This window comes from Toxotes jaculatrix, chromosome 21 (genome assembly GCF_017976425.1).
Source record: "Toxotes jaculatrix isolate fToxJac2 chromosome 21, fToxJac2.pri, whole genome shotgun sequence".
In the NCBI taxonomy this organism is placed as follows: domain Eukaryota; kingdom Metazoa; phylum Chordata; class Actinopteri; family Toxotidae; genus Toxotes; species Toxotes jaculatrix.
In genome coordinates, this window is record NC_054414.1 from 8,951,911 (window position 1) to 8,975,547 (window position 23,637).

At 39.8% G+C, this 23,637-nt stretch overlaps 3 protein-coding genes across 6 annotated transcripts in view; all 3 read left to right on the plus strand.

Annotated features, from left to right (window-relative positions):
* Positions 1 to 3,468, plus strand: part of LOC121201088 (SH3 and multiple ankyrin repeat domains protein 1-like) — a 26,931-nt gene extending 23,463 nt beyond the window's left edge. The window contains exons 25-26 of the mRNA XM_041066715.1: positions 109 to 1,005; positions 1,290 to 3,468. Coding sequence (XP_040922649.1) covers positions 109 to 1,005; positions 1,290 to 1,341 — 949 coding nt within the window. The 3' untranslated portion in view covers positions 1,342 to 3,468. The remainder of the gene's footprint in view (positions 1 to 108; positions 1,006 to 1,289) is intronic.
* Positions 3,469 to 5,550: 2,082 nt separating this feature from the next.
* On the plus strand, positions 5,551 to 11,927 carry LOC121201276 (protein kinase C and casein kinase substrate in neurons protein 2-like). 3 transcript variants are annotated; one of them, XM_041067039.1, is made up of 11 exons: positions 5,551 to 5,740; positions 7,297 to 7,390; positions 7,527 to 7,683; positions 7,945 to 8,180; positions 8,647 to 8,802; positions 9,219 to 9,394; positions 9,500 to 9,620; positions 10,006 to 10,073; positions 10,197 to 10,276; positions 11,282 to 11,426; positions 11,520 to 11,927. In XM_041067039.1, the coding sequence occupies exons 2-10, from the start codon at positions 7,334 to 7,336 to the stop codon at positions 11,389 to 11,391; spliced, it is 1,161 nt and encodes a 386-aa protein (XP_040922973.1). In that variant the 5' UTR covers positions 5,551 to 5,740; positions 7,297 to 7,333; the 3' UTR covers positions 11,392 to 11,426; positions 11,520 to 11,927. The 3 variants fall into 3 exon arrangements, with proteins under 3 accessions (XP_040922973.1, XP_040922972.1, XP_040922974.1); XM_041067038.1 differs by having other exon boundaries at positions 11,282 to 11,927; XM_041067040.1 differs by lacking the exon at positions 5,551 to 5,740 and adding an exon at positions 5,930 to 6,087 and having other exon boundaries at positions 11,282 to 11,927.
* Positions 11,928 to 12,695: 768 nt separating this feature from the next.
* The window catches only part of si:dkey-9k7.3 (circularly permutated Ras protein 1), a 59,666-nt gene continuing 48,724 nt past the window's right edge, over positions 12,696 to 23,637 (plus strand). The window contains exons 1-19 of one of the 2 annotated variants that reach the window (XM_041067035.1): positions 12,696 to 12,796; positions 13,090 to 13,185; positions 13,980 to 14,228; positions 14,748 to 14,969; positions 15,098 to 15,238; positions 15,327 to 15,407; positions 15,497 to 15,570; positions 15,856 to 16,020; positions 16,094 to 16,135; positions 16,353 to 16,442; positions 16,668 to 16,819; positions 16,926 to 17,007; positions 17,167 to 17,297; positions 17,526 to 17,610; positions 17,713 to 17,819; positions 17,982 to 18,094; positions 18,622 to 18,739; positions 19,254 to 19,394; positions 19,955 to 20,048. In XM_041067035.1, coding sequence (XP_040922969.1) covers positions 13,101 to 13,185; positions 13,980 to 14,228; positions 14,748 to 14,969; positions 15,098 to 15,238; positions 15,327 to 15,407; positions 15,497 to 15,570; positions 15,856 to 16,020; positions 16,094 to 16,135; positions 16,353 to 16,442; positions 16,668 to 16,819; positions 16,926 to 17,007; positions 17,167 to 17,297; positions 17,526 to 17,610; positions 17,713 to 17,819; positions 17,982 to 18,094; positions 18,622 to 18,739; positions 19,254 to 19,394; positions 19,955 to 20,048 — 2,172 coding nt within the window. In that variant the 5' untranslated portion in view covers positions 12,696 to 12,796; positions 13,090 to 13,100. Of the gene's footprint in view, positions 12,797 to 13,085; positions 13,186 to 13,979; positions 14,229 to 14,747; positions 14,970 to 15,097; positions 15,239 to 15,326; positions 15,408 to 15,496; positions 15,571 to 15,855; positions 16,021 to 16,093; positions 16,136 to 16,352; positions 16,443 to 16,667; positions 16,820 to 16,925; positions 17,008 to 17,166; positions 17,298 to 17,525; positions 17,611 to 17,712; positions 17,820 to 17,981; positions 18,095 to 18,621; positions 18,740 to 19,253; positions 19,395 to 19,954; positions 20,049 to 23,637 lie in introns of both variants that reach the window. The other variant, XM_041067034.1, reaches the window with a different exon arrangement.

Sequence of the window (23,637 nt, forward strand, 5' to 3'; positions counted from 1 at the left end):
TTTGTTTATTGTCCTTGATATTAAAATAACACTTTGCATATCAGCTTATTTTAACTGAAGTTTGTCGTTAAAATTTCAAGTTCACAGGTTCATTTTTGTGTCTTTCAGGTATTCCGCGGATTTCACCGATGCATTTCACAGCCCCCCTACTGGCCGCTCCACCTCACCATTACCCACCTCCTCCCCACAGCACCGTCAGATCCTGACACCCAATCTGTCAGCCACCCCTTCTGTCTCCCCTTCCCCTCAAGTACCAGTTCAGCGCAACTGGACCCGATCCCCTTCCCCACAGTTGCCCACCTCTCCGGTTCATTCTCACCCTCCCCATTCCCCGACCTTCTGCCCATACCCTACATCACCAAAGCATCGGTCCAAGTTCCGTAGGCAGACTTTTGATTTCAAATGCAGTCCCACTAAGGAGATGCGGTCTTCAGTCTCTCGGCGCCGTGCTCCGAGCCCCCTTATCTATAACACAGAACAACCAAACCCTACCCCACCCAGACCTTCCTCGCTCCCCATACTTCCCAGCACACCAGTCTACAACAACCCTTTTGACTTCCCTGGGCCACTCACTCCTCCATCTCCTGGCCTCCCTCTAGGAGACACCTACAAGCCTTCCACACCTCCATTGTTCTCCCCATCCAGTGTGCCAAGTCCAAACCCCCTACTTGTCTCCCGCTCTCTCTCCCCGACCCATTTTCTCTCTGGAGCCTCCTCCCCCATGCATTTGCCCCCCAGTCCGTCTTGTCTCAACTATCCCCATCTCACCCCTCCACCACCAGCCAAACCCTTCGCCGTCAAGCCCCTGCCCTACTGGACCAAGTACGACGTGGCAGACTGGCTGGCTTATCTAAACCTGGGTGAACACAGAGAGCGTTTTATAGACAATGAGATAGATGGATCGCATCTGCCTTCTCTCACCAAGGATGACTTCTTGGACCTGGGAGTGACACGTGTGGGACACCGAATGAACATCGAGAGGGCGCTGAAGAAACTCACTGACAGGTGAGGGAGGACAAATAGACTCTGGAACACGTAGAGGCAACGGGGTCAAAATATGAAAAAGGAAGGTGAAGGAAAGTCGAAGTGTCTCATTCCTTCCGTCCAAGTTAGCTGGACCATCCCCTTTCCTCATTAGATGTATATAATTTGTTAAGTTATCCCATCTTCCCTCCATCCTTTTCTCTTTCTCTTTATTAATCTGTTTTATCAACCCCATTTAGTTTGCTCTGTCTTTATTTAATTTCTACCCATTCTTATTCTTTGATTTGCCCTCCTTCTCTCCCCAGGCGGCTCTCCTCTCCTTTGCATGTCACTTCTTCTCCCCGAGACACAGACTGAGAGAGTGAAGGGGTGATTCAATGATGAGAGGAAGGGAAAGAAACAAATTGACAAAGATGAACAATAACAGAAGACATGCACGAGAAGAACAGTGGACATCAACAGGTTGCGTTGAATCAAGACTAAGGGCTGGATATGTGGGGGAAAGTGTTGTCTTACAAATTTGCTTCACATGTAGAGAATATTGTCAAGAAATTTTGTGAAATGACGTCTGGTCAAGAAAGGGTACGAAAGAAATCAGAATATCATGAATATGATGCTCTTCAACAAATAATACACTTTAAAACTTTTGATGGACAGGCATTTAATTAACGCAGCGTTTTGTGCTGTAAAAGACAAACACACATACATACACACTCATACTCTCACACACACTGACAGATGGGTTCTCACACCATCTGCTGCTTAGAAGCACGGAGAAAACTTAAGTCTGATTTCAAAGAAAAGTTGAAAAGTTGCTGCTTAAAGGGTAAACCCCAATAAAGTGTTACTGATTGTGGCTTCTGGTGGAAACAGAAACATTAGAGCCACGTTCCTAACATCAGTTTTGTAGCTTTAAGCAGATCAGAGAATCAAATGGCTGTTAGTACCAGAGCCAAAGTCTGACTATGAGAGAAAGGGTTTTGTTTGTAAATGATAATAGAGGAAAATGATAGACAACAATAGTATTCTTTTTATATATTTGCCATATTCCCCCCAAAGGATGCCCCAATAAGCTTTGTATGTATGTACTTTGCGAGCACTAAATATATCTTACATGTTAAACGGGATTCACTATTAGTAGAACCATTTGTTTTGTACTAAGTGCTGATCGCAATCATTCATTTCAAACTGGTCAGGGTATTTATAACCTGAAGTTGTGAATAATGAGGACATAGAGATGTTGAGAAAGTACTGTTGGGAAATGACCTTTTATTATTTTTCTGATTATTCCACAGAATGGAGAGAAAATATTGGAGAGGATTTTAAAAGGGTTTGCATGTCATTTCAAACTGCAAATTACTCTTAGACTTTATTGGCGTTTATGGCCATAGCACAGGGCGAGGGATGGATCCATCCTCTTTGATGCCATAATTTTGACCGCTCTCTCTCACACAGCAGGTGCAGTGATCAAAAAGGGCTTTTTACTGCTTCTCTGTCTGCCTGACTTCCTCAACCTTCAGCCTCTGTGAGTCTGTGTGTCTGATTTTGTGCGTGTGTGTTCGTCTGCCTGCGTTGGTGGCTAAATGCTTTCCCTGACCTACACCTTTCTCTTTCTAATGCCTTTTCCAAATCATGTTTATAACGGTCAGAAAACATGGATTCCCCCCCCGACCAGTTGACAATCCCAGTGTTTCCCTGTTCCACACATAAACCCAAAAAAGAAAATACTCTGACCCACTTTTCAAAAAGGTTTTTTCAGAGTGAAAACTTAAATTAAATACTATAAATGTTACATAGAGGTGAACATAAAAACCCTGGATCTTTTTATTTATTTATTTATTTTTGCCAGTTTAGCCACTCCTTGCAGTGAATTCAACTGTTAGGCAAAAACACATCAGTTATAGATCTATATGTAATGATGATGATGACAATAATAACATAAAAATATAGTATAATAAAGATAATAATATTAAGTATGTAAACATTTTTAAGAATCTCCGTCTTCCAAATAGTGTGGACAAATTCTTTGAAGCTTTGTTTGGTTTATGTTTTGTTTGGGGTTTTCTGTAAATGCTTTCTATACTGCTCGCCCTGTGGTGACCCCAGTGAAGCCGACACATGTTAGTTAATGTATATTCTCTCTATGTGAGTTTTAAATTATGACTCTGTATTCTCATGCTGAGTTGCCTCAATGCTATTTCATGATGGATGCTATTCCTGAGAAGTGAAAGGACTGAGCAGTAGTGTAGAAAGCATTACATACTATGATTTAAAAGAGTATTTTAGGTCTAGTGAAATGCATAATGAATATGACTACATACAGTATGAGTATAAATATGCAGAGATAAAAGGTATATATATAAATATATATAAATATATATATAAATAAAGTTTTGTTTTCAATAAAAAAAACAGTATTTACTGATTAACAACATGATAGAGGTACAACTAAGGTGTTGAAATAAATGCTAAAATAAACTATGGCCCTGCCGTGATTCTCATTTCTCCTTGGATTCCCTCTTCTGACAGATTCACATAATGATCCAATTTAAAGTGCTGTGTTTGAATTGAGTCATTTGGCAGCAGCTCGTATCAGCCCTGTGGTGGTTCAACACAACATTGTTTCCAGGTCCAGGATTATTTTCCCATCAGGCTCGGTGAGCTACAGGCACAAAAGAGTGGAGCTCATGGGGAGGGAGAAGATGAGATGGCTTAATTCGAAGCAAGCAGTGGCTGCATTCATGCACCAAACCGAGACACGCCTGTAAGGCATGGAGAACAATGAAAGACAACTTGGAAGCAGATGAATGTTAGATTGTTTGCTAGCGTGGCGGCCAGTTTAAGGTTCATGGTTGAACACTGTAAATACTGTTGTTGTTGTTTTTGTTTTGTTTTTTAAATTGTGCCAGTTGTCCAGGTTTCCCCTTCTTCTGTCTGCTGATAGTAAAATTACAGATACCAGGGCCTGTTTTTCTCCTCTGACAGTATGACAAAAACTTTCACTGGGAAAAACACTTCTCACTACACATGTAGCTTTGATTAGGCTTAGTCAAAGTATCTTTATTTTACTTTTACGCCATGTGATCTGACTCATTTCACATCGACCCATGCTGTCATTAGTTTTCATGGAGACTGTTTGTTTGGTAGAAACTACAGATGCATAACAAATTAAAGCAGAAACCATCATGTGTCTTAGTATACCAGTACCTTGGTACAGACTCTACAACTCTGCGGACCTCTGCTGTGGATATGAACTCCATTCTTTGTAAAGATTAATGAAAGAGGTGGAAAGTGCTGTCTAAACTCATTGCTCCAAAATCTCCCACAGGTGTTCATCTAGGGGGAGATCTACTGCATTTGTATTTGTCATTTTTCTTCATTCAGAGATTTTTCTTTTAATTCTTGTCTGTATTTTCAGTGGAGACTGTTTGCTGTGAGGTCTGTGGAATATGCACAGTAAACGGGGGGGGGGGGGGGGGGGGGGGGGGGTGATTCTGAAAACGGATGTTACTCGTGAAATTTTAAAATGTAATTTTCCAGTGCTTTGAACACCACAAACAAACAATATCCAGAGTGGAGGCTGAAATCTCAAAGGCAGATATTTCTGTCTAAAACCTAGGCATGTAAAGCAGAAACTATCTGCATGACTAGATACTCCTCCTGAGACAAGACATGTTTTTGTAATTTGCATGACCTGATACTTTAATGTGACCTGGCATCTACTGGAAGAAATGTAAATCTCTTCTAGGACATAGTGTAACCCTCAAAAAAAAAAAAAAAGGAAGATGTTAAATAACAGAAACTACAAATTGTCAAGGATGACACACACAAGTCAGTTACTTACAGTATTGTCATTGTGGTCTTGATGTAAATAAACTATAGATGCTGGAGTTTAAGTAACATCATAAATAAAGTCACAAAAATAAACTTTAAATAACTAAAGGAACATGTTCCAGAGTTGTGCCAAAGAAACCACAACTGTGAAACAGTATATTTCATCTGGTGGGTTGTGTGACCGTGGTCTTTGAGATACTCGGGCTCTGGATAAGCTGTTAAGATTAGAGGATTTTTGAAAAGCCCAATGTTATACAGCATTTATTGCCAAAATACAGAGAAATCTAAAGCAGATGCAGACAGCACTAAACAAACTGTAACTCTGGATGACACTGGTTTTCTCCTTTAGCTCCTGGATAATATCCAGAAGAGCACAGCCCAGAATAAGTAAACACTGTGTGGGTGAACATGCTGCATATTGTACTCTCTTTGACGGGCTCTCTTTCTAGGCCCGACCACAGAGAGAATGGAAGGTCACAAAGGAGCACGGGGCTAATGTGGCAGTTCATGGGACGCCCTCAACCCCACCCCTGCCTCCTGCTGTCACACGCACCCACTAATAAGCTCACATGACTGTGTGCCACACTGACACGATTCTGCGACCAGTGAACAGTCAAAATGAAGGTTCAGCATCTCATTAGCACCATATTGAGAGAGACAGAGGGAGGGACGGGGCAGGGAGAGGGAAGGAGGGGGATTCCTCCAGCTGTTTTTCTAATAGCAGAGTGGAGAGAAAGTGAGAGGGTGATAGTCAAAGAGGGACAGGAGATCTAAACAGCCTGATATGAGGAAGCCACAGTGAGTTAAAGAAGCAAAGGATGGGGTTAAAGTAAGGGAACAGAAGAGAAAGAGGAAGAAGATCTCATCCGGGAATGACTGTAAAGTAGAATATCACAGCTGACGGGGGAGTAGGGCAAGAAAGGTAAGTTTCTTCCTCCTTTGTTTGCCCCGAAGCCAATTAGTGGCGGCGTGATATGCAAATGCTCTGATTTGTTTAATTTATTTATTTTTTTCTCTTTCTGTATGCTCACATTATCACGGTGTCCCACGCCCACTTTCAGATCAACAAAGTGTGTGTGTGTGTGTGTAACTTTAAGCGCCAAGGGAAAACTGGGTCAGCGAGAGAGGAGAGAGAAGCATGTGTTAGAGGAGGAGGGGCACACTGGGAGAGGGGGAGAAGGACACAGAAATGGAGAGAAATCCTCAGTAGCCCTTCAACTACAGTAACAAGTGGTCACTTGAGTAATCACTGGTGATTCAGAGGGAAATGTAAGTGCTGGGTGCTCACAGGCATGGCTGCTCTACTGCCACTTTTTGCTTCTTTTTGGCTTGTGGATGCAGTTTTTTTTTTTAAAATACTTTGGTATGAATGCATCTGTGTGATAAACTGAGCTGTCTCAAATCTCTTCTTCTCCTCTGCAACGGAATCAGGATAAAGCTAAAAAAAAAAAAAAAAGAGAGACTCTGAATGAAGCTTTCAGGAACTTTCTACCATGTTTCCATTTGCAGGAGCTCACAGCAAGTGAGAAAAATGATGAAGTATGAAGACCAGCTAGCTGAGAGAAAGAAGGTCCTAGCTGAGCCTGACTCTCCGTCATGCTCAGTCTTGTGATGAGGTGTGGTTAGTCACTTTCATATTAGTCAGCCAGCGATGTGTCAGCCCAGACAGAGAGAGGCCTGAATGTGACTGCGTCCTTTGCGTGTTTGTGCATGTAGCCCCCCTGCTTTTGTTCAGCCGGAGTTCTCCCTCTAATGGATCCACCATGCTTTACATGCTGTGCAAAAATGTTCTGCTCTCAGGACAGTTCTTTTTAATCCTGTTTGTTTGCCAGATCAGAAATCTGCCCGTTACGCTCTGGCGCTCATGATTTCTGAATCGATTCGAGTCAGACTGGGAGACAGTTGGTTCTAATAGGCCTTGTATTAATCAGAGCAAAGGGAAAGATGACCTTTCTATGCTGTTTATTTTGGGAAGGCAACAGGAAGAATGCCGGAGCAGCTGTTCTATTCCTGCTGGCAGATCCCACCCCTGTGAATTCCAGTCTGCCACTGCAGCGACACTCCCCTTACTCACGCAGGGGGGTTTGGATGAATCTGAGTCCTGTACAGTGTAAATAACACCTCGTCAGGATCATCAGAAGTTGTTATGGCAATAAGCTCAACAACACACACACACACCCTGAGATAACTTCTGTTATGATTTGGAGCTATATAAATAAAAATGACTTGACTTAACATGATTCGACACACTTGCAAGCCTTCAGCCGGCAATTATTTCCTTTTGGATGTGCCTCATTGTATAGGGGGGAACAGCTCTGTTTATGAGAAAGTCAGCCGACTGTATCAGAACATTACACCGTGTAGACATCCAACCTGTTGCATGAAAATGAGTGTCACCTGCCTGCCAATAAAAACCGTCTATCCATGCTTGTTATGCATCTTAACCAGTCTGGCAACTCTCTTGTATTACACAAACAGCTATCTTTTGCTTTCGGATAAAGACACGTTCCCAAAAATGGCGAGCCTCCCCAAAGACCCGCCTGAGGATGTCAACAAGCAGAGCTTCTGGGTGGTGAGGATTATATTTATGATCAAATCTACGGAAACTACCAGCCTAGGAATAATTTGTTAATCCATAACAGTGCTTGCATTTGTCAATGGCTTGTTATTGTGACTTAACATCACCATATTTCCTGCTCTCCTCACAGCCAGGAAATTATGTACGCACAGTGCACCGAACTGAACAGTCCTTCCAGGCTTGCAACGACATTGTGGCCTGCTTCATGGAGAGAGCAAAGGTAGAAAAACAGTACGCCCAACAGCTCAGCCAGTGGAGCAGCAAGTGGAAGACCATAGTGGATTCTCGTAAGTACAAGAAGCTGCATGATGGTTGTACAGCAATGGTGGCCTAAAAGCAGAGAACATGCATTCCCAGGCTTTTTTTGATCATCTCAGCTCTCATCAAGTTAAAATTACCTCTCGAGTCTTATTAAATGATTGCATCTGTGCTCGTTTGAAAATTTCCAGTGGACAAATGGAGGTGATTATTTCTTTATTGTTTCCATGACTCACCTCTGTGATCTGTATTTCATTCCTCCGTCTGTTTGTTTTTTTTTGCTTCCCCAGGGCCACTTTATGGTTCCCTCATGAAGGCGTGGCAAAGTTTCTTCACCTCCACCGAGCGTCTGTCTGCCCTCCACTCCTCCATCTCCCAGTCACTGATCGCTGAGGAAGGGCAACGGGTGAAGACCTGGCAGAAGGAGACCTTTCCAAAGAAAATCTTCTGCGGGTTCAAGGAGAGCCACGACAACAACAGAAGTTTTTCACGAGCGCAGAAACCCTGGTCCAAAAAGCTGCTGAAGGTCCAGAACCCATTCATCATTTACATTTATGTGCATGTGTGCTTGGTAGTCATAAGTAGAAATTCACAACAAATGTTGTTTGCAATCAATTAAAGCAAACTAAACAGGCCAAAAACTTTTTTTCAACTTTGAGTTGAATATGTGAAAACATTAGACATCAAATACAGTGTCATGTAAAATTAAATGAGTTTATAAATAACATTTAGCAGAGTTTTGAGGAGTCATGTATGAGACTGTTTTTTATATAGTAAAAAAAATGTTATAAAATGTTTTTTTGGCTTTAGAGGAGCTAGTTGGTGTCCTTTTAACTGTCTGTTAGCTGTAGCTTCATATTTACCATATAGACATAGAGAGTAGTATCAACTGTCATCTAACTCTCGACAAGAAAATGATAAAGCATATTTTCCAAAATGTCAGACTTCTCCCTCAAGTAAACAAAATGTATCTGTGACTGTGTATTCAACAGCTGGATAAGGCCCAAGTTGTATACCATAAGTCATGTCAGAGGGAGCAAACAGCACTCGACAAAGAGAAACAAGCAAATGAAAACTCTGAGATGAGTCCAGAGAAAAAGCAGAAGATCACAGAGGCCAGAGAAAAGGCCACAGAGGAGAAGGAAAAGGTGAGTACAGATGCACCATCTCACTCCAAGCCAGCCCTTCGTTTTGAATAAGGGATTCATTCGCAGCACATTTAAATTCAGTCCTGACTCATGACATGCCATCGAGTTGAATAGGCTGCATTCCAAGAGAGTTTTGCCAGCTTGCTGCATGTGGCGATATTTATTCAGCTGAGGAACTATCAACCCTAGACATGAGCCCCAGCCTTAGATTTCTCTTCCAAGCATTTTCCTTGTATGGAGATGTGTTATTGTTACTCTGCTCAGTGTTTATGGAGCCCAGCATGGGAACAGTGTAGAGCAGCAGATGATTTATACATTTTAGATCCCCCACCATTAAAGCAACACAGTAGATGTTCTTCCTGAGGGAGCGAATGGCAACCTCTCATCATAAAACTGTTCTTCTGAGCTGCCTGCAGACTAGAGAGCACTACGAGAAAGCGCTGGAGGACGTGACGTCCTACACGCCTCGCTACATGGAGGAGATGGAAGCCATTTTTGAGCAGTCGCAGGAGGAGGAGAGGAAGAGGATCAGCTTTCTGAAGCAGGCTTTCCTCTCCATCCACAGACATCTGGATGTCACAAACAATGAGAGGTGAGCATGCCATCGGAGGACTGGGTGCTTGTAAAGTTTGCGTGTGTATGGATGGGTTCATACTTATTGTGTCATGACGAACATAGCTCTATGTCCCTGTGTCAGTGTGAAGGCCGTGTACAGTGAGCTCCATCACGCTCTGATGTCCATCGATGATCAGGATGATCTCAAATGGTGGAAGAACAACCACGGTCCTGGCATGCCCACCGACTGGCCAAAGATTGAGGTATGTCACAAAGTTTCACTCCAATGGATTTGTACACACAATTATTTTAACAAGTGGGTATTTCTTGCATTAGACACAGCAAGACCTAAATGAGACAGTATCTTCTAAAATAAATGTTTTTGTTTTTGCATGAAAACCTTGAACCTTGTTGTCTCAGTGTTTTTCTTTTTCTTTCCTCAGTTCAAGAAATTTTTCAGTGAAAACATAACATTTTGCAGATCAAGTGTGTTTGTAGATCTAAGGCACAAAAACGTTTCCTCTCAGCTCCTAAATAACCTTTAACTGGAGCTGTGTGAAGATTTGCACACCCTCTTGCATTCATCATATCTGTTTTACTTCACCTGAGTGCCGATAAATGTGAAACCCAATCGTTTATCTTTTGCAGGAATGGGTCCCTCCAATAAAAAAGCTAAAGAGAAATAAGAGAGACCAGAAAAGAAAAGAGAACCGACCGTAAGCATCCAGTGTAATGCTTTTCATATGTGGAAACTAATTACATTTATTTTTTAAAATCGCAGAGATGACCACAGATTTATGTTTTTTCACTACTTAAACATCCGTGTCTTCTTCTGTTAGTGTGATGATTGGGGGTGTGAAGGTGCGAGCTCTGTACGACTACGTGGGAGAGGAGGGTGATGAGCTGTCCTTTAAAGCAGGTGACACATTAAGTGTGGTGTTCGCAACACTCAGATATATTCATTGTGTTACACAGTTATTTTACTGTCGGTGTTAAAGCTACAGTTGGTGAGATTTTTATACAAAATTACAACCATTGTATGAATCTGAGTGGGAAGACAAAAATGCATCCCATATCTCTGAAATAAGGCTGGTAAACATTCTGTAAGTGGGCTGTGTGAAGTTTACTGATGTTATGTAAATTACATGACTTCTGGGATGGGAAGATGGCGTGAAGTGTCCTGGTGGAGCTTTAAAGGATGAAATAAACTCTTGGGGTGATGTTTTATCAGTAAATAGATATTTTTTCTTACGCAGTTGGCATTTTTATTTTATGCTCTGCATATACATCACATAAAACACTAAACACTACAGCACTAAACATAAGTGATGTGACTATTATGTCATTTGCATCCTGCAAAGACAAAAAGCTATAATTATGTTGCATTAGGGGAGTTATTTTGCAAACTGAAGTGCATTTATCTATTTCGTTGTGCATGACAAAGTGTTGAAATCCAGAGAGAGTGTGGTTTATTTCTCAGTGCCATTTTATCTGCCAGAAAACCCACATTTGGACAACTGGCAAACACACCTTCTAAAGGCAAAATCCTTTTCAAAATATTCCCCAGGCTGCTAAGTATCTACATCCTCACTCATAGAAAAATGAAAGATTGCACAGATTTAAAGGGTTTGTTTTAGATCTAACATCTAGTGGTCATAAGAGGAAGTACATCTTAAGGCACTCATTCATCAGTTTGAACAGGCTTGGACCTGTAAACTCAACTCACAGAGGTTATTTTAGTGTCAAAGTGTCAAATTATGAGCAAGGTATCCAGAGGGTAGACCCCCCAAAGCTTGGTCCTTAGGACTGTAAGGTCAGTGCAAATTAAAAACAACTACATGTGGAATCAAAGAAGCAAGATGATGCATTTTAACCAACATTTTTTTTTTTCTTCATTTTAACACTTGGTTCCTTTTGGTTTCAGGTGAGGTGTTCCTGAAGGTTGAAGAGGAGGATGACCAGGGTTGGTGTCGAGGGGTACTGAGCGGGGGGAAGGAGGGCTTCTACCCAGCCAATTTTGCTGTTGTCGAGTGACGTCACACTGTTCAAAATTTTATGTCCTGAACTTATTTCTTGCAAAGAATCTTCTAAAAATAACAGTTATTATCTTTTAACGTCTAAGATGTTTCTGATTCTGAGTTAAATTCAGATATAATCTGTTCCCAGATATTTTTGAAATGTAAAGTTTTAAGGCCTTAATATTCTAACCTACTTGGTTTGAGTACTTCTGCAATATGAGTTAACTTATCAAAGAGTAGAATGTACTGTTTGCGCAAGAGTTGTATGTGTATATGCGTGTGTGTGTGTGTATCTGCATTTGCATGCATGTGTGCACGTTCAAATGAAACACAAGAACAGGAAAGAATATTTATTTACTGTCATCATGTCTGAGTCATTAGATCACTGTAATGAAGATAGCTCATAATGATACACAAGATTTACTCAGGCACCGGTTTACAATGGTGTACACACAAGGTTAATGTTTACTTAATATGTATTATGTAGAAGCACACAGAAGTTACTTTGACTGAGAGGAATGGATTTTCACAATAAAAGTTGCCTGTGATCCATCTTTTTTACACTGTTTTTTTTTTTTTTTTTGGCCATGCTAGCCAGGTGGTTTTGTGAATGGTGATGTTTCTTTGGTCAGTCCACCACTTTGGTTCAGACTGAAACATTTAAACAACTATGAGATGGATTGCTAAGGCAAGGACTTTGACTTTGACGATCCTGGGTTTGGTACATTTATGCTCCAACAGAATGAATTGCGATCAGTTTGTCCCTTCACGTTTCATCTTGTGGCATCATCATGTCTTAATTTTAATTTGTCCAATATTTTGGTTTATGACCAAATACAGTTACTGAAAAACTAATGACACTCCCATCAGACTCAGCTGTACTTCTTTTTTTGTGCTAGATAGCATGTTAGCATTCTAACACACTAAACTGAGGTGGTGAACATGGTAAACATTACACCTGCTGAACACCACCATGTGACACCACATTTCAGTAGCAACATCTGTATAGATTAGATCATTGGATCTGTGTACATGAAAATAAAATTCACAGAACAGTCAGTGGAAGATCTTTTACTTTGAAAGATTATTGTCCATATTAATAATCTTGACCTTTGACATGTAACCGCTCTGTTTCTCATTTCAGCTTCACCTCATCCACCTATTTTATTTACATTCATGAATGTTTAACTAGTCATGCAGTGTGTGGTAAATCTCTGACTAACCACCCAACCTCACAGCTTTGCGCAAGCACCACACTACGGTTATCACAGAAAAGTCTTGAAGAAAAAACCTGTTGGACAAGATCTCTGAGAAACAAGGAATGACTGACAAGACGACGGAGTTGAAACATTTCTGAGACCTGGGAGGGTTTTCTGTTTATGGTTGCATTGTACGGTCAGCATTCAAAAGGCGCTACACGTGTAAGTACACCTTATTTATGCCTATTTTAAGAGGACTTGTTAATTTCATACTTCATAAAAATGAATGCATTGTCTAGATTATGTTTCTTTAACGAGAGTGCTTCTTAAAGGCATGTAATCATCGTACAAACTGTCTGCTATCCTCTGCTCCAAAAATTGGTTTGTAATTATTTCGATTACTCTGGTTTGGATATTATTTATAAATGATATGTGTTAAAGATGTTACTGAATACACTTTAATGTGTTATTGGGTGTCGTGTGTTGTTAAGCAATATCCTCTCTTTCACAGGCAGGCAGAATTACAATGGAATTTGCTTGTGGTTTTGTTTATGTGCCGCCATCAGTGAGTCAGAAGGACGGCCAACGATCCAATGTCATTAAACGCTCAGGTGGGATTTCTTTCTCCTGACAACAAAGAAAAAAAAATACAAAGTTCTAACAACAACACTTGTTTTGTTTAAACGGACACGTGTCACATTTCTGGCTCCACTTTGCTCTTTAGTTGTAGTTTTCTCATTCCCACACATCACTAGCCAGACACTGATATTTTTTGTGCACCTTCACTGGAGTTTGACACCAGAAAGTATTTCAGCTATCTAAAACATGTACAGGAAACATCAGATACTAGTGTCTAGTGTCAAAGACCTTCTGAAAAACCTTCTTTGTTGACTCACCGGTTTGAAGAAATCCATCAAAGAGGCCCAAAGCTTTCACTCTGCTAAGTCTATCACTGATGTGTGTCACCTGCGGAAGATGTCAAAAGGCAGTTGTGGAAATTCATTAACTGAAGTATGAGTTTGGAGAAAGATTAAATTCCAATACTTTATCACAAAATAGCTGCTAATTTTCTGTGAATATCAAAGATTGATGGTACAGTACCGGCAGGTGGATTTTTCCCTGCGTCAGAGCTTTCTGGGTGACTGGTTGGTTAAGTACCATTATGTATTATGCAATCAGTGACACACACAACCTCTCCTGTCTATCTTAGAAGAGATATTCCTTTCAGATACTTTGCTTTGCTCAGTAAAAGCCATCTGCCACCTGAGTCACATTTTCTTCACAGCACAAAGGTCACCACTGTACCAGTTGTTTTGTCTGGGATCACATTTCTCTTGCAAGATATGCTTCAAAATTGCCAATGTATGTATTTTCTTTTTTATTTATATCTTTTTTTTTTTTTTAGCTCTCCTCCCTCCCTTTAACCGAATTCGTCCTTGCACTCCACCGCCACCTCCTCCAACAAACTCTGCTGAAGCCAAATCACCAAAATTCCAAGCATCTACCCCCAAGGCCAGTGAACAGTTGGAAAAGAGCAAAGTGAAGAAGGTCGAGAAGCTCTCTACCGTTTATGAAAATACAAAATTTCACAACAAACCGGAGGCTGCTTCCTCCATTGATACAACAACTCAACAGACGTTTCCTCGAAGGACAGGTACCGTGAATGTGGCAAAATCACTGTGTAAATCTATAGCTGAACAAGTTACTTTCTGTACTTTATTGTTACCTGAAATACTATGGATTCAGTTCATATTTTAAAGGAGCAGTTCTAATTGGTGTATGTGCAATGATAGTTTTGACCTGTAAAGTGACTCCATCAGTGATGTCTACATTAAATTAATGTTAAAGTTGAAGGTAAAGGTAAAAAATGAGACTTTCAAACTGATTGTTTGACTCAGGCAGGTGGTTGGCAGGTTGCACAAGAAATCCCCACATTAAAATCTGAACACACTAACACCAAAAATATGTGCATGGTTAGATGTGTCTTTTTTTTCCCATAATGCGAGTGAATCATGGTTTGATAGATAGATACAGGTGGTGAATCACTGTGTTTGGTGGTCCCGTTTACTTTCGTAGCGATTTCACTGATCTGCAGCCAAGAAGGTGCATGACAATTTTGAAGTTTTGGGGTGACTCATTCCTTTAACAGTCTGCTCCTGTCGGTTTTACCCAGCTCTTCTTCCACCACACATGAGACCTGCAGTAACCAGCCAGTCCCCTCCTCACAGCCAGCCATTCGACCATGGTGAGACATTTATCTATGACCAGCCAAAAAGTGAGTCAGATTTAAATGCCCATCCCTGGGACCCAGACTACTCATACTGTACACCAGAAGGCACTGGGGTCGAGGCGAAGCTGCCAGCTGATGCTTTCAATGTGCCAGGCCAGACACCAGGTGAACATACATCTTTATTTTTTCTTTTTGTATTCAATCTTAAGTTGAAACAACCTAGTACGTGCCAGATTTGTAGCACATAGTTTCGGGAAGAGATAAATATCCTCTGCTCTCATCTCATACCCCAGCCCCACCCCTCCCACCCAGACCTTCATTCATGAAGTCAATGCCAGAGTATCTGGTGCTGTTGCCCTCGTCCCACTCATCTCCTTCATCCTCTCAGAAATCCCCTTCAACCTCAGCACTTTCCCAGTTGTCTACCGGTAAAGGTAAATACAACAGTCTCTGTCAATCTGTCAAAAGACCAAACGTTACACAAGATGCTCATTTTGAATGCACATGTTATTCCCAACTCAGGATCAACAGATAAGGAGCCTCTTCCAGGGAATCCTAATGTGGTCCTTGTCAGTTTAGGGAAATTACTCTCAGAGGAAGGAGGTCAGGACACTTTTATCATCATCATAAAACTTTCATTATCTCTTTTGAATTTCAGTCTTATGATGATGACGATGTTTGCATATTTCCAGTGCGGTCCATACAAGGTGAACCCACCTCCTGCTCCCACTGTGGCTCTGTGCTGAACTCCTGCTATGAAAATGTGGTAAATGCATCTTTTATTTGACCTTCATTCTGAAACTGATGAGTTGTACCACAATTAAGAGTCATTGATTTCAAATACAGATAACAACGATAAATCTCCTTGTAGTCACAATTGGAAAATACCAAGCATGACAAACTCTTAGAGGCAGTTAGACATAAGCATTATTGATCATAACATAATGAAACAATGGATAATTGGGATTGGTTTGATCGATTCATGGCGCAGGCTGGTTTGGTTTCAGTCAATGGACACTCAGCATTGTCCTCTCCTTGTGCTCAAATGCAGGTGAATGTGTGTCACTTCTGTAAGTCCAGAAAATTCACCAGTCCTCCATGTACACCACCCAGTAGTCTCTTTTTGCTCAACCCCAATGAAAAGCCCCTCTGTCCTGCTGATGCCCTGCTGCTCTTCTGCATTGACATCTCAGGCTCCATGAGCATCACTTACCAGGTAAAAAAAACACACAACTATCTGTTTACTACAACTTGTGACGTTTCAGCTGATCAGTCTCTGTTGTTTTAAGGTGTCGGAGGGAGAGCGTTCTGTCCAGAGATCTCGTCTCCAGGTGAGTGTTTTGTAATTGTCTGAGCTCTAAGTCTTAACATATGGTAGGTTCATTTAAAAAAAAGGAAAATTTGTGATTTAACACAGCATTAAGCTGACTGGAAAATGAGCACAGAACGCTAGTGTGCATGAATGATATACAGTATGAAAACAATAACAACAGTCCAGAGATGCCATCAAGATGCCATGGGTGATAAAAATCATTGTATTCAAACCAGTTTGTCCAGGAAGCCGTGTTGCAGTGTGTTCAGAGACTAAGTGAACAGCAACCAGACATAAGAGTGGGGCTCATCACGTTTAACTATCAGGTACAGGCATGATCTAATAGACTAATAGACAACAATAGACTATTATATCCCTGATTCTCTTCTTGTGGTATGTGCCATATTTCTGTCTTATAACTATGTCTGACTTATAATAATAATAATAATAATTAATTCTTTTTACGTAATTATTATCTTGAAAATCACTGTATGAGTAAAATGCTTTTAATGCTGTTGCTTTTCTTTATCCCCTGACGATTACATTGGCAGGTTGCAATGTATGGATATGATAATTTCTCGTCACGTTTCCTGAGTGGTGCTGAGTTGACTGACAGCAACTATCTGAAAGAGGCTGCAGCCAGTTTTCCCAGACCACCTCCACTCTCACAGACCAAGGACTTCTTACAAAGACAAGTTATGGGGTAAGAAGAGAAGCAATGTTTAAACCAGGCGTTATTACATGACAATATCTGTTGTATGATGACATAACAAACATACTCTTTTGATTCTGCTTTTTTAAAAAAAAAGATTAACTGCAAGTGGGACCACAGCTCTGGGTCCAGCTGCTCTCTTGGCGATTGCAATGGCCTCCAGACAGCCAGGGTCCAAAGTAGGTTTGGCTTTTTAATCATATTTGCAAGACCAGACCACTGTACTTGTATGTTTTAGCCCATATAGTTCATATATACATTACATGTAACCTGTATTAAATTTTCCTATTTTCTAACAACAATACAATAATGATCGGCTATCCCTGCTGATCTTGAAGGTGATTATCTGTACAGATGGGAAGGCCAACACAGATTTAGGAAACCTGGAGGAGGAGGATAATGACGCTTGCACCCTCCTCCCATCCACCATCTTTTACCAGGACCTGGGGGAGTATGCTGCTAATCAGGGGTTGGTACACATCTCCAAATCAATGTCAAGAATGGGAACATGTGTTTAAACATGTTATACCGCTAAACAGACTATGAGCGAACATACAGATGCTTCCATTTACATATCTGTACTGTTCCTCCACTGACAAAAGAAAGACAAAGTGAAAGATGGAGGATGGCTGTTGTTACTCATCTGATCCAGATTTACTGTGATGAATATCATGCTGAAATATCCTTCTTCCATTAGAGTGACCGTGTCTGTGCTGTCCATAGAGGGAACAGACTGCAGGCTGGATGAGTTGGGAAGACTCGCGGATCGCACTAGAGGGAAAGTAAGATGTGATTCGTTTCTGTCAGTATCTTTTATTACGTGCATCGGTCATCAAATCTTGTATTCCTCATGTCACCTGTGTGTTTTGTCTCTTGTCCTCTAGGTGGTAATAGCAAGTCCAAACAGGCTGCACCCGGAGTTTGAGCAGATCATTGAGAACAGGACCATAGCGACACACTGTACTGTTACATTACTGCTTCCCAAATCACTGTAAGAGCTGCGCTGTATATCAATATATGCACCTTACCCACTAGTATTTATGAATGCTTCATGAATTGGTCTAGATTGTTGGCACATGATAGGATTTGAAGCACTTTAACTGACATTATTAACAAGGCCTACAGGATTGACTGATGTCCTCCTTTGCTGCAGGCATATGAGAGGAGAGAGGGAGGCTGGACACAAAGGGACCAGGGAGGTGGGGAACGTGGACCCAGATACAGAGATCACCTTCCAGTTTGGAGCCAATGACCAGGACACAGAAGGTGAGAAAAAACCGACAGTACTGTTTTTTTTTTCCTTGCGAATTCCAGTTGAAGATGTACTGCTTTGCTCGGGATTATCACAGGTTGTGGTGTGATGTACGCTGCAAGGTTTTGCAGGATGGTGATTTCTGTTGTTGTCAACCAAGAAAACCTGGAATCTCAATCTGAGATAACTGCAAAAGAGACAACAACACTGTGAAGTGAAAGGGAGCCAGAATCATTACCTCTGTCAAACAAAAACTAACAAAGCTGGATTGATGAAAATGCAAAAATGCGCCAGAAAAAAAAAAACAAACAAACCAACAAACTGCTGGATAACGACAGAAGTTTTACCACCTCTGGTAAGACAGGAATATGTGCATCTGGATCCACATGTCACACTGCTACCTGTGATTTTTATATTTTGTATGGTCCAAAAACATCATGTGTTTTCTTTGTGATCCAAAAACGCTTAAGAGTATGGTTGTTAAAAAAAAAAAAAAAACTCTCTTGATTTATATTTGTGATCTCTCTGTGCTGCTTTTCAGTGTCACCTCCAGTCTCTGGTAGCCGGGTGTCCATCCAGCTGCAGATCAGGTACAGGCAGAGGAACGGCCAGAAGATGCTCAGAGTGATAACCTCAGACCGAGATGTTACTGATGACAGGTGATCATGATGTTTCCATAATCACATTACTTCAATCACTTGCATTTGGGGGTTTTCTCAAGATTGCACTGAGCTATCTGCATGACCGTGGCCCTTGTATAAGCTTAAACAAGTCATTATCTTGTGACATCTCTCATCAACGAGGTGTTCGCTCCCTTGGGACTAGTTTATTAGATGTATTATTTTATAGTGATCTCACTGAACATTTTGGAAAAGCAGCTCTGAGAATCCGAGGAGACCGGCTGTTGCTGAGACACTAGGGCCTTCCCATCATGCAGAAATGATCACACCGTTTAGATCACATTTCTCATCCACTCTAACATTTAGTCACACAGTAAATTAACGTCTCGACCCAGTCTGTCTGCTTCATATGCAGAATGAAGGTCATGCAATTCATCGTCTGAGTGGCTAAACAGTGGCCCCTGCGTGTATTTGCACTGTAATATAATGGCAAGGCTGAAGCTGTAAATGTTGAGAAGAGCTCTCATAATAAAAGTGTGATCCTTCTTCTCAGCTCAGCGGTCCTGTCCTCTCTGTCTCTGGCCATCATTCAGCTCAACTCATCCCAGGCCAGCGCCGCTCTGGCTGTCAGAGGCCGCTTCCTTGACGCCAGGAAGGAAGGAGAGCTGCAGAGGATGCTGATTGAGAGAGCAATGTGAGTTACAGAAGCGATGGAGGAACCCCTGACTGCTTTATTTTGTGGTAAACATAGAATGAATGTTGATAAATTATGGTTAAACCTGACAAATTTAAATGAGGTCTGACTCATGTGTGTAAAAACATTTTGCATTAAATAACATGGACTAAAATATGAATGTTGCCTCACTGAAAGAGTAACCAGAAGCAAAAATTAAAAGTGAAAATCAGATGAACTTGTGTTCTTCAGTAGAAAGGTTCAAATGGACCTGATTAACCTAAAGAAGTGCTAAGTTTCTAAGACCATTATTATTTTATCTCAGAAGAGTTATTTCTAGTTTTTAAAGAACCTTGTTTTTTAAATTCTTTTGTTCATTTAAAATTAGTTTTGAGTTTAAGCTTATTTTCCAGAAATATTGTCCATATATATATATATATACATATATATATAGAGTACATATATACAATCTATTTTATGTTACCGGTTAAAAAGACAGAAAGTATCTTTGAATGCTGTTTATAAGATATACAGTGTTTTTTTGAGCTGGTCAGATAATGTGCTGTCTGTGCTGTTTGCAGTGAACACAATCACAGTAGACAGGACAAACAGACGTACCAAGAATGGATTAAAACCATGGAGCCAATATACAACAACATTCATAACTTCACACGGGTGAGTTTGTGTACATTTATTAGAATCAGCGCCTCACATGCAAGAGAGTCACCACACTTAAACACTTAATCAGGGCCTGAGCACGAAATTCGTGTGAAGCCCTATTGTACCTGAAGGGATTATTATTAGTCTCCTCTTTTATTTTTCTTCCACCGCTTTGTCGGCTAATTTGACCCCCTGAACATGCTCAAAAAGTCACCAAACTTTGCCCAAAATTGTCCCCCGACGAAAATTCTTGTTTAACACTGTCCTTGCAACTGGGCGTGGCCAAACGGCTCTGCAGCGCCCCTTAGAGTGTGAAAATGTTCACTGTAAGACCTACGGACTTGAAAAGTGGTACACAGATGCATCACGTCAAGACAAGAAAAAAAGCTTCTTTTGACCGATGTTGATGCCTTACTATACTATGACCATTTTTATAATATTTTGAGGCCAAAAAAAAATTCACTTTTTTGTGACAGATTTTGATGCCTTACTATACTATGACGTTTTTATGACATTTTGAGGTCAAAATAAATTTTGACTTTATTTGGCCGATTTTGACGCCTTACTATACTATGACGTTTTTATGACATTTTGAGGCCAAAAAAAATTTGGACTTTTTTTGGCCGATTTTGACGCCTTACTATACTATGACGTTTTTTATGACATTTTGAGGTCCACAAAAATTTGGACTTTTTTTGCCCGAAAAAAACGCCATACTATACTATGACGTTTTTTATGACATTTTGAGGCCAAAAAAAATTTGGACTTTTTTTGCCCGAAAAAAACGACATACTATACTATGACGTTTTTAATGACATTTTGAGGCCAAAAGAAATTTGGACTTTGTTTGGCCGATTTTGACGCCTCACTATACTATGACGTTTTTTATGACATTTTGAGGCCAAAAAAAATTTGGACTTTTTTTGCCCGAAAAAAACGCCATACTATAGTATGACGTTTTTTATGACATTTTGAGGTCCACAAAAATTTTGACTTTTTTTGCCCGAACAAAACGCCATACTATACTATGACGTTTTTTATGACATTTTGAGGTCCACAAAAATTTTTACTTTTTTTGCCCGAAAAAAACGCCATACTATACTATGTCGTTTTTTATGACATTTTGAGGCCATACTATACTATGACGTTTTTTATGACATTTTGAGGCCAAAAAAATTTTGACTTTTTTTGCCCGAAAAAAACGCCATACTATACTATGACGTTTTTTATGACATTTTGAGGCCAAAAAAAATTTTTGACTTTTTTTGCCCGAAAAAAACGCCATACTATACTATGACGTTTTTTATGACATTTTGAGGCCAAAAAAAATTTGGACTTTTTTTGGCCGATTTTGACGCCTCACTATACTATGACGTTTTTTATGACATTTTGAGGTCCACAAAAATTTGGACTTTTTTTGCCCGAAAAAAACGCCATACTATACTATGACGTTTTTTATGACATTTTGAGGTCCACAAAAATTTTGACTTTTTTTGCCCGAACAAAACGCCATACTATACTATGACGTTTTTTATGACATTTTGAGGCGAAAAAAAATTTTTACTTTTTTTGCCCGAAAAAAACGCCATACTATACTATGTCGTTTTTTATGACATTTTGAGGCCATACTATACTATGACGTTTTTTATGACATTTTGAGGCCAAAAAAATTTTGACTTTTTTTGCCCGAAAAAAACGCCATACTATACTATGACGTTTTTTATGACATTTTGAGGACAAAAAAAATTTTTGACTTTTTTTGCCCGAAAAAAACGCCATACTATACTATGACGTTTTTTATGACATTTTGAGGCCAAAAAAAATTTGGACTTTTTTTGGCCGATTTTGACGCCTCACTATACTATGACGTTTTTTATGACATTTTGAGGCCAAAAAAAATTTGGACTTTTTTTGCCCGAAAAAAACGCCATACTATACTATGACGTTTTTTATGACATTTTGAGGTCCACAAAAATTTTGACTTTTTTTGCCCGAACAAAACGCCATACTATACTATGACGTTTTTTATGACATTTTGAGGCCAAAAAAAAATTTGACTTTTTTGGCCCGAAAAAAACGCCATACTATACTATGTCGTTTTTTATGACATTTTGAGGCCATACTATACTATGACGTTTTTTATGACATTTTGAGGCCAAAAAAATTTTGACTTTTTTTGCCCGAAAAAAACGCCATACTATACTATGACGTTTTTTATGACATTTTGAGGCCAAAAAAATTTTTTGACTTTTTTTGCCCGAAAAAAACGCCATACTATACTATGACGTTTTTTATGACATTTTGAGGCCAAAAAAAATTTGGACTTTTTTTGGCCGATTTTGACGCCTTACTATACTATGACGTTTTTTATGACATTTTGAGGTCCACAAAAATTTGGACTTTTTTTGCCCGAAAAAAACGCCATACTATACTATGACGTTTTTTATGACATTTTGAGGCCAAAAAAAATTTGGACTTTTTTTGCCCGAAAAAAACGCCATACTATAGTGACGTTTTTTATGACATTTTGAGGTCCACAAAAATTTGGACTTTTTTTGCCCGAAAAAAACGCCATACTATACTATGACGTTTTTTTATGACATTTTGAGGCCAAAAAAAATTTGGACTTTTTTTGCCCGAAAAAAAGGGCATACTATACTATGACGTTTTTTATGACATTTTGAGGCCAAAAAAAATTTTGACTTTTTTTGCCAGAAAAAAACGCCATACTATACTATGACGTTTTTTATGACATTTTGAGGTCAAAAAAAATTTGGACTTTTTTTGCCCGAAAAAAACGCCATACTATACTATGACGTTTTTTATGACATTTTGAGGTCAAAAAAATTTGGACTTTTTTTGCCCGAAAAAAACGGCATACTATACTATGACGTTTTTTATGACATTTTGAGGTCCACAAAAATTTGGACTTTTTTAGACCGAAAAAAACGCCATACTATACTATGACGTTTTTTATGACATTTTGAGGTCCACAAAAATTTGGACTTTTTTTGCCCGAAAAAAACGCCATACTATACTATGATGTTTTTTATGACATTTTGAGGCCCAAAAAAATTTTGACTTTTTTTGGCCGATTTTGACGCCTTACTATACTATGACGTTTTTTATGACATTTTGAGGCCAAAAAAAATTTGGACTTTTTTTCCCCGAAAAAAACGCCATACTATACTATGACGTTTTTTATGACATTTTGAGGCCAAAAAAAATGTGGACTTTTTTTGCCCGAAAAAAACGCCATACTATACTCTGACGTTTTTTATGACATTTTGAGGTCCACAAAAATTTGGACTTTTTTTGCCCGAAAAAAACGCCATACTATACTATGACGTTTTTTATGACATTTTGAGGCCAAAAAAAATTTGTACTTGTTTGCCCGAAAAAAACGCCATACTAAATTTTGACTTTTTTTGCCCGAAAAAAACGCCATACTATACTATGACGTTTTTTATGACATTTTGAGGCCAAAAAAATTTTTGACTTTTTTTGCCCGAAAAAAACGCCATACTATACTATGACGTTTTTTATGACATTTTGAGGTCCACAAAAATTTGGACTTTTTTTGCCCGAAAAAAACGCCATACTA